The sequence below is a fragment of the Microchirus variegatus genome (assembly GCF_963457635.1).
Source record: "Microchirus variegatus genome assembly, chromosome: 1".
Taxonomy (NCBI): domain Eukaryota; kingdom Metazoa; phylum Chordata; class Actinopteri; order Pleuronectiformes; family Soleidae; genus Microchirus; species Microchirus variegatus.
In genome coordinates, this window is record NC_139802.1 from 43,248,412 (window position 1) to 43,264,179 (window position 15,768).

Sequence of the window (15,768 nt, forward strand, 5' to 3'; positions counted from 1 at the left end):
ATGTCTTTTTTAGTGAAGAAGAAGAAGTTTAAGTTTCAGGTGAACTTCACTCTGGAGGAGCTCACAGCTGTGCCCTTCGTCAACGGAGTGTTGTTCTGTAAGATCCGCCTCATCGATGGAGGAGACTTCGCAATCCTGTCGTCCAGGTATTCAAAACAAACACCCACTTCCTGGTTTTGACCCAATCACAGTTTCCCAGTTGGAAATCCAAGGTCGGGAACGACCCCTGAAATTACGATTTCCAACTACAAATGGGGCGCCCCAAAAGTCTTGCTAAAGTTAATTAAGTCACGATACGATATTGTCACGATATTTACGCCACAATACGACAATATCACGATATTTACGCCACACTATACGATATTATCACAATATTTAAGTCATGATACGATTTGATAATTTTAAGTGATGATCAATACATCACGATATTTACGCCACGATACGATATTATCACAATATTTAAGTCATGATAAGATTTTATCATATTTATGCCACAATACAATATTATCATGATATTTAGGTCATAATACGATATTATCCTGATCATGATACCATACTATCATGATATTTACGCCGCAATACAATATTATCATTTATCGCAATATTATCATTTACCGCAATTATCAATATAAGTCATAATAGGATTTTATCATGATATTTAAGTCATGATACGATTTTATCGTATTAACATCACAATATGATATTATCACGATATTTAAGTCACGATATGATATTATCACGATATTTAAGTCATGATACGATACTATCACGATATTTACATCATAATGCGGTAATATCACAATATTTACGTCGTGATGCGATATTATCACAATATATACGGCACAATACGATTTCATCACGATGTTTAACTCATGATACGATATTATCACGATGTCTACGTCACAATATGATATCACGATATTTAAGTCACAATACGATGTTATCACAATGTTTAAGTCATGATACGATATAATCACGATATTTTTAAGTCATGATACGATATCACGATATTTTCGCCATGGAACGAAATCATCACAATATTTAAGTCATGATACGATATCACGATATTTAAGTCACAATATGATATTATCACAATATTTAAGTCATGATACAACATTATCACAATATTTAAGTCATGATACGACATTATCATGATATTTACGACACGATACGATCACGATATTTATGTCATAGTACGATAATATCACAATATTTACGGCACAATACGAAATTATCATGATGTTTACGTCACAATATGATATCGCGATATTTAAGTCACGATACGATATTATCACAATATTTATGTCACAATGCGATAACAATATCACGATATTGCAAGTATTTTTGCGAAATCATACATTGCGATATTCTTACGCAACAGCGCTAGCTATATTAAGTTTTTTATCGCGTAGTCACCACGTCGCAACTTTTTCTGCACCTGTTCACAAACTTTTCCTCCACTGTTAACGTTAAATACCGAGTGTGGACACGACGATCTGTCTCTGTCTGTGGTTTGTGTTTGACCCTCATCGTCTCCTGGCAACACGTCCTTGTGCCGTGTCTCAGCTCCGCCCTCACTGTGGGAACGGAGGAAGACGCCGAGGTTAACTGCTTTACTCAACCGCATCAGAGTCCGTTAAAGAGGGCGGTCAGGTGCAGGGAATCGTACCTGAAACCCTCCTGGTGATGCTGGAGCTGAGCCTTTAATCATCAACATTAAGTGGATCAAACAGTGCGCGGTGTCTCCTAATCCCAACACTGTGACTAACAGGGAGTGAACTACCACATCAAAGCAGAATTAAAGGACCACTCTGAGATTCTGCAGGTCCAAACCCATTCAGAGCAGAGCTGTTTGACCTCTCCCTGTTTTTCATTCATGTTGAAGACTCAACAAAAGCCTCACGCAATAAAATCTCCTCCAGCTTAAATCTATGATATCTGTTGAATACGTTCACACCTTTTCCCTCGTTGTCTTTTCTCTCACACCAAACCCCATAGAGAAAATCAGCGTTTTTACAAAATAGCACACAGGAGTTGTTGATCCACTGCTGCCTCCTCTTCCTCATTATCAGTGAGTTCAGACGCGTTATTGTGTGAATTCGGGGTTTGGAATATTTCGTCCAGATTTACCGAAATGACACAGAGTGACCACACGAGGCAGCGGTGGAGCAGCAGCTCCTGTTTCCCCGTGAGCTAAAAACGCTGATTTTCTCTATGGGGTTTGGTGTGGGAGAATTTTGACAAAGCATCACAACCATTAATTTCCTCTTTGTTAGGATATTGTTGTACACTTACGGTGATGTAGATTGTATTAGATAATAATTTATAAGTTTGTGATGCTTTGTCAAAATTCTCTCACACCAAACCCCATAGAGAAAATCATCAATTTTACAAAATAGCACACAGGAGTTGTTAATCCACTCCTGCCTCCTCTTCCTCATTATCAGTGAGTTCAGACGCGTTATTGAGTGAATTCAGGGTTTGAAATATTTCGTCCAGATTTACCGAAATGACACAGAGTGACCACACGAGGCAGTGGTGGAGCAGCAGCTCCTGTTTCCTTGTGAGCTAAAAACGCTGATTTTCTCTATGGGGTTTGGTGTGGGAGAATTTTGACAAAGCGTCACAAACTTTATTTTTTCTCTTTGTTAGGATATTGTACACGTATGGTGATGTAGATTTTATTAGGTTATAATTAATACATTTGTGTCACTTTGCAAATTCTCCCACACCAAACCCCATAGAGAAAATCAGCGTTTTTAGCTCGCAGGGACACAGGAGTTGTTAATCCACTGCTGCCTCCTCTTCTTCGTTATCAGTGAGATCAGACGCGTTATTGTGTGAATTCGGGGTTTGGAATATTTCGTCCAGATTCACCTCAGTGTCGAAGAGTGACCACACGAGGCAGCAGTGGAGCAGCAGCTCCTGTTTCCCCGTGAGCTAAAAACGCTGATTTTCTCTATGGGGTTTGGTGTGGGAGAATTTTGACAAAGCGTCACAAACTTTATTTTTTCTCTTTGTTAGGATATTGTACAGGTATGGTGATGTAGATTTTATTAGCTAATAATTTATAAGTTTGTGTCACTTTGCAAAATTCTCCCACACCAAACCCCATAGAGAAAATCAGCATTTTTAGCTCACAGGGACACAGGAGTTGTTAATCCACTGCTGCCTCCTCTTCTTCGTTATCAGTGAGATCAGACGCGTTATTGTGTGAATTCGGGGTTTGGAACATTTTGTCCAGATTCACCTCAGTGTCACAGAGTGACCACACGAGGCAGCAGTGGAGCAGCAGCTCCTGTTACCCTGCGAGCTAAAAACGCTGATTTTCTCTCTGGGGTTTGGAGTGGGAGAATTTTGACAACGCATCACATTTAAACTTAATTCTTCCCTCGGAAAAGTCTCGTTTTATAGCAAAATTAACGAAATGCTGATGCAGACCACACACACACAGCTCGATCACCTGTGTGCCTGAACGCACCGACTGCGTGTGACTAACTCCTATTACATAACACTTAAAAGGCCCCGGACTGTGCCTTTAAGCAGTAAAACATTAATAACCATCATTGTGAAGAGTTGCTGTGACCCAGCAGCCATGTTGAGACAGAAAGTGTGTGTGTGTGTACCTGTGTGTGTACCTGTGTGTGCACAATGGCGTGTTTGTGAAGGCATGGAGGTTGGGCTGTAAGAAAAGAAGTGGCAGAACCTGTTTGGCCGTTTTCCATCTCTCCTCCAGGTTTGTTTTCCGAGCTGTAAAAAAAAAAGAAAAGGTCACCCACCCGATAAGAGAGAAACGTTCCTATCAGCAGAGAAGTTAATGTTAAAGTTAATGTGCGTCTTTATCGCCACGAAAACAAACAACGGGAACACGGAGAGAGAGGACGTACATCTGAAGAAAGAGAGATCAGACAAAAAGATTAAAAAAAAAAAAAAAAACGACTGAAAGGCCTCAGACGTGTCCGAGCAGGTAACAGATCTGCGTCAGGTCGGAACGCACTGGGATACTATCAGGGTAAAAGTACACATACTTTTAAAGTATACAATTTACTGTACTTAAGTATCAAAAGTCACTTTCTGATATAAAATGTACTTTAAAGTTCCCTTTCTCTCACCCACACCAAACCCCATAGAGAAAACCAGCGATTTAAGCATACACGGACACAGGAGCTGCTGCTCCGCTGCTGCCTCGTGTGGTCGCTTTGCGCCACCGACGCGAATCCTAACGAAGCCGTTCAAAAGCCGAAGTCACGAAATAACACACCACACAGGGACTTTACCGACGGAGGAGGCGGTGGATCGGCGACTCCTGCGAGCCGTGATGTTAAAATCGCCGATTTTTTTCTCTATGGGGTTTTGGTGCAGGGAGAGCGAGCGGTTTGCAAACGCGAGTTTCCTGCACGAAAAAAGGGCTGCGATAGAGCAGCGATGATAGTGTAGACTTAAACTGATGCAGTTTGCACAGTCAAGTGTTATGTAACTCAAGCACACTTGAAAAATCACGGACTGTCCTTTAAATCAAAACCTCCTCCAATGTCACAGAGTGTGAAAAAACACACACTCTAACAACAACACTGAGTCAGTGGAAAACCCCTCAGCAGACGGCCCATCCTGATGACATCATCATCATCATCATCATCATCATCATCTGGACCCTGACACGCTCGGCCCCGCCCACTGGAGATAAATAAACAAGTAAATAAATAAATAAAGGCAGGGATTATGTGACACAATAATGACTCTGACATGTTTAAAAACATGTTTGAACGCATTTGATCTTCATCGTCTGCGACTTGTTTGGACTGAGGTCGTTTGTGTGTGTGTGTGTGTGTGTGTGTGTGTGTGTGTGTACTCCTGGTGCTCCTTATGTTGTGGGGACCTAGATCTGTATACACAGTCACATTATGGGGACTTGACAGAGGTCAGGGTCAGGGTCAGTGTTAGGAAACGAGTGTAAGTCAATAGAATGTCCTCTGACGTCATGGAAACCTGTGTGTGTGTGTGTGTGTGTGTGTGTGTGTGTGTACACAGGGAGGAGGTGCAGCAGAACTGCGTCCGCTGGAGGAAGAAGTTCTCCTTCGTGTGCAAAATGAGCGCCAATCCGATCACGGGCGTGCTGGACCCGTGCATCTGCAGGGTCTCCGTTCGCAAGGTAAACAGAGCTAGGAACTCCCATCAGCCACCTCTGCTCGTTATTTTTTACGTCCGCGTAAACAGTAAACAGCTACGTTTAAAAAATATAAATCAATCTGATCAGAAAAATAACAATTTCCAAGAACAACAACGCTTGCAGAATCCTCACGTGAAAAATCCTCCAAACAAATACGGCACTTTTTTTTTTTTTTTTTGTTACGTAAGACAAACGCGTGACAATAAATGAATCGTAAACAAGTGTTTATACGCACGCAGATCGGAATGACAGTCGGAATATTTGTCTCCAGACTCCAGACTCTGCTTGTCCATCAAAAGAAGAAGCCCCGCCCCCTGCTCTGTCGACTCCCAGTGAAGCCGAGCTTCCGTGGAAGTGACGCTAACTTTTTTTGCTAACCGCATCCCATAGAGAACGGTAGAAGCTGAGCTTCGAGTTACGGGAATACAAAAGTCACGTGAAACAATAACACGTGACAACAACAAAAAAACCCAGGAAGTCTTGATCGTAAACAAGTGTTTATACGAATGTGTTTATACAACAAAATCCACGCAACACTGAAGCAGAAAAGGCTCCGCTTGTCAATCAAAAATTAGCTCCGCCTTTCAAACAGTTTGACCAGTCGTCACGCAGAAGCCCCGCCCCCCTGCTCTATTGACTCCCAGAGAAGCCGCTAGAACGCTAGAAGCTGAGCTTCAAGTTACGGGAATACAAAAGTCACGTAAGACAATAAAAAAAAAAACAGGAAGTCTTGATCGTAGACAAGTGTTTATACGAACACAGATCGGAATATTCGTCTCCAGACTTCCCTCGGCAGGAAAGGCTCCGCTTGTCCATCAAAAACTGGCGTTGACGTCATCACACAGAAGCCCCGCCCACTGACTCCACTGACTCCCAGAGAAGCCGAGCTTCCGCGGAAGTGACGCTAACCGTACATTTGTCCGATCAGAAACTGTTCTGTGCCATCCCATAAAGAACGGTTGATGCCGAGCTTCAAGTAACGAGAATACAAAAGTACAAAAAGAAACACAGCTGATTCTGAGCGATTGTTACTGCGCGCTAACGCACGTTTAGCATTGAAATCAAAGTGCAACATGGTTCATATTTGAAACAAACCACTTCCTGTAATAATAATAATAATTGTTTGTTCTCGTGTTGTTGTTGTTTTTTCTGTCGTTACCAGGAGCTCAAAGGAGGGAAGGCCTTCTCAAAGGTAACGTGATCTCATGATTACAGTATCTGATGCGCATGTGACGTCAGACGTGACCTTTGACCCCCGCTGTAAACTTCAGAGCGCTCTGTTTCCACCGTACACGGCGGAGTTTTGATGAGTCAGAGCAGGTTTTTTACGAGCGCTTTTCACGACATTTTCAGAGGAACATTAATGAAACGCACCCGCACGCACGCGCACACACACACACACACACGCACACACACACACACACACACACAGCAGCCGAAAATGTGCTGACTCAGCAGAAAAACCTGCAGATTGCAGAGGTCAGAGGAGGTCGCTGCCCTCTGCTGTCTGTCTGTGTCCACTTCCTCACATCATCACAGACGTGGAAGCTGGAGTACAAACTTTCTGCTGACTTCAGATCTGTGGAGTAGTTTTTCTTAAAGGGACAGTTCAGGTTTTTTTTTTTTTGAAGTATCTTAAGTATTTAACTGTTTTTTAATGGCACATTTTCACTTCCTCTCGTCTCCTCGTTCAGCTCGGATTCGCCGACCTCAACATCGCAGAGTTCGCGGGATCAGGCTCCATGGTTCGCTGCTGCATCCTGGAGGGTTACGACACGAAGAACACGCGTCAGGACAACTCCATCCTCAAGGTATGACACGCACGCACGCACACACACACACACACACACACACACACACACACACACACACACACACACACACACACACACACACACATACTCGTTTATACTGCCTGGTGAGGACTATGGACACAGAGGTGTCTGCTGGGAACCACCCTTTCTGAATGAGATACAGACATGGTTCTAGGTCCAAAAAATCTTTTTTAATTTTAGAATTTCATATATCACTTTAAATATCAAGATTTCTCATTTCTAATTTTTCACTTACTGCATATGAAATTTAACAACACGATGGGGACCGAAGGGGACCGTAGCGCCCCCTTTGGTGGCTGCAGGCTATTGCATTTTACACTCAGAAGTAACTGTAAAAATTACAATTCTAAATAAAAAACAGATGAATTTCTGTAGAGTAGGTTTAAACCGTTTTGAGGGGTGTGTGGAAACATAAATTTAAATAAAGTATAAAGTAGAATTTCAACTAAAATAGTGGGAACATGTCTCTTTTACCACTTTTCTATTGAACTGTTCATTAAGATGAAATTTGCTGTGGAAAAGCAACATGATGTGGAAATATAGATTACAAATAGTGATGTGTCAGTCACGAATGATCCAGCTGAGAGTCGGATCTTTGAAGTGAACAAGGGCAGCTGCTTTGTTTTCGGTGAAAGCTGCAAGTGATTGGTAAAGATGTGTGAACGCATCTGCATGTCCTCACTGAGCAGAAGAGGGAGGAGAGTGGAGGGGAGGGGTTAAAGACATACACAGGATGGAGGGAGACGAGAGACAGAGAGAGGACACTTGCACTTTATTTTATTTTTAAGAGCAGACATCGCAGTGCAAAACTCAACTCAAAACTCGAGTAAACTTTCATCGTTTGTATAAAAATAATATGACATCAAGAGCTTCAAAAGTGCAGCAGTGGACTGGCATGGATGGAATCTGCTTAGGTAGCCAGCAGTATATAAAATGTATATAAAATAAGATAAAAGTATATAATAAAGCAGTGTTTCCCAACCCTGGTCCTCAGGACACACTGCCCTGCATGTTTTACATGTTGTCCTGCTCCAACATACGTGATTCAGCTGAACAGCTCCTCATCAAGCTCTGCAGAAGCCTGATAACGAGCTGTTCAGCTGAATCACGTATGTTGGAGCAGGACAACATGTAAAACATGCAGGGCAGTGTGTCCTGAGGACCAGGGTTGGGAAACACTGTAATAAAGTGCAAATTGGGCCGATCACTGATCTACCTGAGCAGATAACTTATTTTAGAGGAACTTCAAACACTGGCCTGTGAGGCTCAGCTTCAACAGCACAAACAGAGGTCACTTTCTAACAGCTTCATTAACAGCCTCTCTTTCAAACTTAAAACAAGAGAAAAATAATCATCTAGCAGTTACTTAGACCGCCGCTTCCAAGTGTCTATACGGTTTTTCACATAGTACTTCACAGCATCCCAGCTCCTACCTTTGAGTGCCTCTGGAAATGCTTGGATACACTCAACACACTGTGCTTTACCAGGAACCTTGCCACTCTTAATGCTGTGCATCAGCTTCTGTTCCACAGCTTGGACTTCTTCCTTGGTCCACACCTTCCTCTGCTTTCTTGATGACTCTATAAAAATAAAACAAGATAGAATAAAAGTTAAAGGTGCATTATGTAATAAATCTAAAGCAACTGGCCATAAAATCCTCCTAATATGTCACAGAGACTCAGGAATAATGTTCATATAACAAACTGAACTCACCAAACTCAACCAACAATTTCTGTATGAGACTAGAAAAGAACTCACTAAACAGGTTAAAGGTAAAATACCTGTGCTTGGCTGTGAAGAGGTCTCAGGCTCATTGTCCTCCTCTGTTCTCCTCTTGATCAGTTTCTTTGTCTTTTTCACAGTTCTCGGCTCTGCTAGAAAACAACAGAGATACAATGGTAGACGAGTTAACTTGAAGCACCAAGCTGGTATAGAGATTATAATTTCATGAGAAATAGAATACAGCTTAAGTGGCATTGTTGTCAAGTTAATAGTTTTTATTGTTTACTTTTCACAAAAAAGGAGGAAAGCTTAAAAACCAATAAATTATATAGGAAAAGTACTAGTATTACCAGAAGTAGATCATTAAAAAAATATTAACTGTGTATTATTAAATCCATTGAAACAGGTCCCTCTTTCCACCATCATTTTTCCCTTCTTTCCTTCCTTCCGCCCTCCATTGTCTTCATCCTTCCTTCTTCTTACTTGACTCACTATGTTCCCTTTCACCACCTTTTCCCCTTTGTTCTTACTTCTTCCTTCCTTGACCCAATCCGTTCCCTGTCTCCATCTTTCTTTCCTTCCTTTCCCCTTCCTTCTTTAGTCCATCCCTTTTCCCTACCTTCCATCCTTCCTTCTTCTATCTTCCTTGACCCAACCTGTTCCTCCCCATCTTTATTTCTTTCCTTTCTCCATTTCTTCTTTCCACAATCCATTTCCCTTCCTTCCTTCCCTCTTTCCTTCCTTGCTTGACCCAGGAGGACAACAGGAGAGTTCAATTTTAAAAAAGAACCACATCTTCAGAACCAATAAATGACAAAGCAAAAGTGTCTGACATTTAAAAAGTTGCTAATTAAAATAATGAATGGTGTATTAAGTGGTTTGTTGTTTATAGGTGAAATACCTGTGTTTGGCTGTGAAGAGGTCTCAGAATCATTGTCCTCTGTTCTCCTCTTGATCAGTTTCTTTGTCTTTTTCACAGCTCTAGGCTCTGCTAGAAAACAACAGATACAATGGTAGACACGTTCACTTGAAGCACTCAATGCACCAAGTTGGTATAGGGTTTATAATTTCATGAGAAATAGAATACAGCTAAAGTGGCATTGTTGTCAAGTTAATCGTTTTTATTTTTTTTAAATAAATAGTCCAATTGCAAAAAAAGGAGAAATGATATTGTGAAAGTACTCTGATATTACAATAAGTCGATAATTAAAAAATATGAAGTTAAGATGAAATGAAGTGGATTATTACAGGTTATTGGTAAAATACCTCTGCTGGGCTGTGATGAGGTCTCAGACTCAAGGTCCTCCTCTGTCCAGGTCCTTTTCACAGTTGATCTACCTTGAAGCAAACAGATTCACAGTAGATTTTTTAAAAAGCTCCTTCAAAAGGAGCACTGATCAGAGAACAGCTCGCCAGTTCCATGCACTGTGAGGAAAGCAAGTGCTGTGCATATTAGAGAAAGAACTCTGTGAAACAGGTTATTGTTAAAATACCTCTGCTCAGCTGTGATGAAACATCAGACGCTTGGTCGTCCTCTGTAGTTGTCCTCTCAATGGATCTGTTCTTTTTCACTGGTCTTTGACCTTCATTGAAAAACACAAAGATGTAATGTTAGAAAAGCTTCCCTCCATAGGAGGAGGTGCCCAGACCCCGAGAGGAGAACCGCTGGTTCATTGAATGTACCTGATGAGTTGGAGGATGGACTCAACATCACATCTTCATCTTCACTTCCAGATAGAGAGCTGTCTTCAGCTACTTCCTCTGAATAAACACGGCAAAAAATGTTGTTAACTAGCACGACAAACTCATGTGTACATGACACATTTAAACCATCTCAAATTAAAATGATAAAAATAGTGTGTGCACGGTGAGGTTTTACCATTTGGATCCACGTTGATCTCGTCCAGAGTCATCCCTTTATATTGTGCCAGCTCTCCTCTCCCACAGGCCATAAGCAACTTTGCAACTTTGGCAACCTGCAACGTTCCTTCGGGGAGCCGGTAATATTGTCGATGGACTCTAATGTTGTGACCCATAAACCCTGCTAGGCAGTCCTCTTCATTGTCTCTCAAGTTTAGTACTTGTGACATTGTTGCCATCGGTTTCCTGAGTCTCGTTGACGTCAATGTTTGAGGGTCCTTCGCCCCACATTCACATGCCATTGCACGGATAGCATCAGATCCTCTGAGGTGACTTTCTGCCTCTGGTCTTCCAAACAAATACAGATTGTCATCCGGCACATCACATTTTCGCCGATAATTCACCAGCATCTGTATGGAGGACACCATGTCTGGGCTGAGTAAGACAGGAACCTTCTTGTCCCGCTTACCTTTGATTTCCACACGCTCAAAATATTTGCAGAGCTTCTTTTCCACGTCGGTCAAGGCAAGGTCAAGATCTGGATTACTGGCAAAGGTATTTCTCAACATGAAGTCATTCAAGGACATCTTCGACACTTCGCCCTCTCTCCTACGATTGAAGACGATCACTTCGCAGAGCGTCAGTCTAGCAAGACTTAACCAGTTCCTCTTATTTGGTGCAGCTTCAAGACTGGATTGACACTTAGGTCTTTCTGCGTCAATATGGTTGTGCAGTTTCACAACATCTTCACAGTAGGGGATAAGAAGAGGTTTATTCCATTTTGACTCTCTGAGGTTCCTCAGTGCGTGCGACGACACCCACTCGTCCCATTTTTTTTCTTTCAGTGTCCTGAACGTCATCACATTTTCAAGAGCCTTCTTGTTCCCAGACATCCTTGTGTCAAACTCTGCAATATCTGCTATTTTGGTTAGGCTATGGCCTAGTTTGAGTGCCAAGGATGGAATCTTGAAGATGCAGGTATTTTCACTCCATCCACAGACCATCTTCACAGCGTTCACAACATGGCAGAAGTTTGTTGGCAGAAAGAAGTCATCTATTGTTTTCAGCTTGCTAAGGGTCTTTGCTTGGAGAACTAATCTTCCCATTTCCCGCATCTTTTGTCTGATGTATTGGTGTTGGCTTATGTCTGTGCCTTTTTTGTTGTAGAAGTGTTCTCCTAACCACAGAATATATTTTTCTTGCCGAATTACGTGTGTTACGTTGTCTTGATTCATGTCATTTACGAGGTCCCAGACTTTTCCATTTGTCTCCTTTGGGACAGGCTGTCCAGCAGCACAAAGTGACTGCACTCTAGTTCTGCCTGGCTTTCCAGCATTTCTTTGCTTTGCCAGTTTGCATCTTTTCATGTGGCGCCACATCGCCTTCCTTTTGAGGAGTGCCTCACAGTATACGCAGTGTAAATACTCTTTCACATTCACTGGTTCACTGCTTTGCTGAGAGGGAACCATCACCCCTTTTCTCTCCTCCAGGACCTCAAAATTGTGGCGACGATTGCCTTTATTTCGAAGTAGATTTAACTGCATCTTTCTGTCCGCTGAACCTTTTGGATGACTAAACGCTTGTGCTACCTCCGCCAAGTTGCTGTGTTTCCTTTCCAGGTGCCGTGCGATTTTGGCATATTGTTTAAAACAGTACAGACAGTAGTGCCTCTTATTGTACACTCTACTGCCATTGATTTTCTTTTTCAGCGTCAGGATTTTTACATCCTTGTCACTGGAGGATTCTGATATCTCACAGTCTGCCATGGAATGGGAAGAGGATGATGTGTTCTGTCTCTTACTTGATGAACTGTACCGTCTTATAGATTTCCGCAGCTTGATTTCTTCCTCCGATTCTTCTGTAGAACTAGAACTAGGCACATACTCATCCTCACTTATTTCACTGCTCGTCATAGATTCATCTACAACGATCCCAAGCATTTTCTTTGTAAGCTAGAAAAGAAAAAGTCAGATGGAAGTCAGACTCAATTACTACGTTTTTAAATGATATTTCCCATTTAATTTTCCAATTATGCCTTTCGCATCAAAAAATAATATAGTTCATAATTTTGTCATCACAACTGATTTCAAAATACACACTAGTTTGTCTGCAAACTTACAAACACACTCTCAGTTCTCGTCAGTGGAGGAACGTCTGGGTCTGAAGGGCACTGGTCCATTTCCTGAAAGAGCAACCAAAAACATACTGTCAAATACAATGTCCAATTACAGAATAATCATTTTTTACATTGTGTGCATTGCGAGCAAGAATAAAATGCCAAGGAATGTTTGAGTATCCCTGTATTTAACTAAATGTGTCATGACTGAGTCAATGGCCTAATTCTCAAATTATAAATCACTTAAATTAAGCTTTGTTGCGTCTACACAGTGCATCCACTCTCGTAAAGCAAGACTCACAACTCACTAGACATGACCCTATGACGCGGTGTACCATCTTGCTTTTCGGATTTAACATAGTGTTCTCTTTACATGTTTAAACATCTTTCTACGTGTTGTCAAGCTGCAAAATAAAAGTGTGAATGATCGTGAATATGAACAAGCCGACTGACAGAGCTGTAAGATGGTGAAACACCGTTAAAAACATAATACTTTTACTGTGACAGACTGTGGCAGGTCGCCTCGTCTCGTTGCTTGTTCATTTATTTTAAATACATTTTTTTAATACATTTTTCAAAACAGTGGACCAGAACAGCTGCATAACATTTTGGCAGTAAAATGGCCAGAACCAGTTTTATTACCGTTCAACAACATTTCGCTGAATTTCTGATCAATATCAAATGAACATGACATCCACTTCACTTACCTCCTGCAGCTCATCTGTGTCGTCTCCCTCCTCCTGATCGTCTGACTTTTCAGGCGAGGTCTGGCTCTGTAACTGAGATAAGAACATGCAAAATACCAGTCAGCAGTGACATAATTAGGCATGTGTTTACAGGTAGTCTGGAGCACTCCTGTAGATTACATCAACCAAGGAATATCAACTCAGAGGCACAACGTTTTCATAGCATATGTGTATGTATGTTCTGCAGAACATGTATGAAGTAACACTTCTTATTGGTAACACTATTAAGAAATAATGTGTCATCTATTTGCTCAATGATTGTATGCTGTACAATTCACCTCAGAGTAGAGAACCTTACTCATTTAATGTTTCCACACTGGAGTTTAACTGGGAGTATCTTGAGTGCTTAAGTTAACAGAAAAGAGCTGTTCTGAAAAGCTGTGTCTATAGATGTCCTGGTAAGCAAGTAACTAGAGTTTTACAACATGTTCTGGAAAAAAAACTAAAAAACAAAATCACATTTTAAAGGATATTGTCAGATTATATTTATCGGATAATTGAAAAAAATTTAGATTTTTCTTTTTCCCCCACATCGCCCTTACATGTGACTTTTACAAACACGTCCACTTCTCTGAAGTAAAAACAAACCCCTCGGTGAATGTTTGAAGCCATCCAACACCGTCTGTATAAAAAATAGCTGTTCTGTGGGATGTAAACAGCCTCAGAACTACTGCAGAACAGGAGACATACAAAAAAATCTGCAGATTCATTCTTTTTGACCTTTAATTTAAAAAAAACAATAAGGCTACTTGTTTTATTTTACTGTTGTATGCTAACTAAGGTCACAACGAGCTCATTCTGCTGACTACTTTTAATAAAATAGCCTACATTTGTTGTATCGTTGCGTTTGAGTATTAATGTTTCAAGATTCTTAAATTGTTATATAAAATATGGCTAGTAGGTATTAGAGTATTTGCAGGTCTCCATCTCACCTCCCTGTTCTTCTCCTTAGCAAGGAGCAGCTCCAAGTCTTTCAGGGGGCTGATATCAGTGGTGGTAGTGGTTGTCTCCTCTGGGGGCAAATCCACCTTGAGCTGCTGCGACAGTTTCAGGGCTGCAGAGCCCTGCTGCTGCTGCTGCTGCTGCTTTTGGTTGTCCATGGCTTCAACCTAGATGAAAGAGCAGGACAGGAGAAGAAACTTATTCATGATTCATTTGATTATAAATTATATACTTAGATAAATAAATCAGCCATTTAGAAAAAATATACAATTGATAAATCACAACTTTGTTCATTGTATTTCCATGAGGACTCACATATGCCTAACTTCATGTTCTTTATGATAAAAAATACAGTTGACACACAAGAAACAACCTTATATCATGGCTGTACAGTGTGACCCTTTTGATCACCTATGCTATCAAAGAATATTATGTGTAAACTAGTGCTGTCAGTTAAACGCTTTATTAACGGTGTTGCTCTTTTTTGTTGTTTTTTTAGAACAACTACAACACCACACCTGATCTAGCTAGACCGGAAACAAAACAACAGACGCACTGCGCTCACTTGTTTGGGCTCGTGAGGCCAAAGAGCAGCACGCTAACGTTACGTTTTGAGTGGATGGCGAGTGGTGTGTGTTTCTCCATCTCGAATCGTGTCTTTAAATTTCAGTAGACTGTATTACAATTTAGATACATTTGGATTAATTGTACAGCCCGACACTACAGTATATGCCAATATTGTTTTCAATAGAAAAACATTTACACAAAGCAAGGTGGTGCATTTTTCTATGTTGACAGGAGTATTAAAATGAGGAAAAATAATAATAATAAAAATAAATCAGGGGACATTTAGAATAGATAAAAATGTGCGTGTGATTTAATATTTTAATTGTTTGACAGCACTAGTGCAAACACAAATATGTAACCACTTGTATGAGTGTGGATAGGTTGGCCTGATCTCTGTGTTTCCTCTCTATGGTTTCAAAAGCAGATCAGCGCTGCAGCTAAATGATCAATGCACTGATCAAATGTGACATTAGTCATAAATGATGAATACATGCTACTGTTTAGAAAGGCTGCAGGTCTCACTAGTTCACAGTCTAATGTCCACAACAGTTAGACTCAATCCTTACATTTGAGTCCGAATAACAGTTCACTATCAGCATAACTAACTTAGCTCTATATGGATGTAAAATAATAATAGTGATTATTATCGACTGTAGTTGACTGCTGGGAGTCAAAGACGTGACGAGTGATGTCACGTGTGCGACCAGTCACGTTTTCAACACGAGGACAAGTCACGTGAACGCCACGCAGCGACACAAATGTAAACAATAACAGAGGGAGGAGAGAGATTCACGTTTTCTAGCTGAAATACAG

The 15,768-nt window shown here is 41.0% G+C and overlaps 1 protein-coding gene and 1 long non-coding RNA gene across 2 annotated transcripts in view; one reads left to right on the plus strand and one right to left on the minus strand.

Annotated features, from left to right (window-relative positions):
* LOC310933553 overlaps positions 1 to 15,768 on the minus strand; it is a 28,191-nt gene that overhangs the window by 3,223 nt on the left and 9,200 nt on the right. The window contains exon 3 of the long non-coding RNA XR_014592955.1: positions 3,639 to 3,750. This is a non-coding gene — a long non-coding RNA (uncharacterized lncRNA). The remainder of the gene's footprint in view (positions 1 to 3,638; positions 3,751 to 15,768) is intronic.
* The window catches only part of LOC310933532 (early estrogen-induced gene 1 protein-like), a gene marked incomplete at both ends in the record, with an annotated part of 26,850 nt that continues 11,082 nt past the window's right edge, over positions 1 to 15,768 (plus strand). The window contains 4 exons of the mRNA XM_083897045.1: positions 1 to 146; positions 5,029 to 5,149; positions 6,330 to 6,359; positions 6,862 to 6,978. Of these exons, the coding sequence (XP_083753171.1) occupies positions 1 to 146; positions 5,029 to 5,149; positions 6,330 to 6,359; positions 6,862 to 6,978 (414 nt within the window). The remainder of the gene's footprint in view (positions 147 to 5,028; positions 5,150 to 6,329; positions 6,360 to 6,861; positions 6,979 to 15,768) is intronic.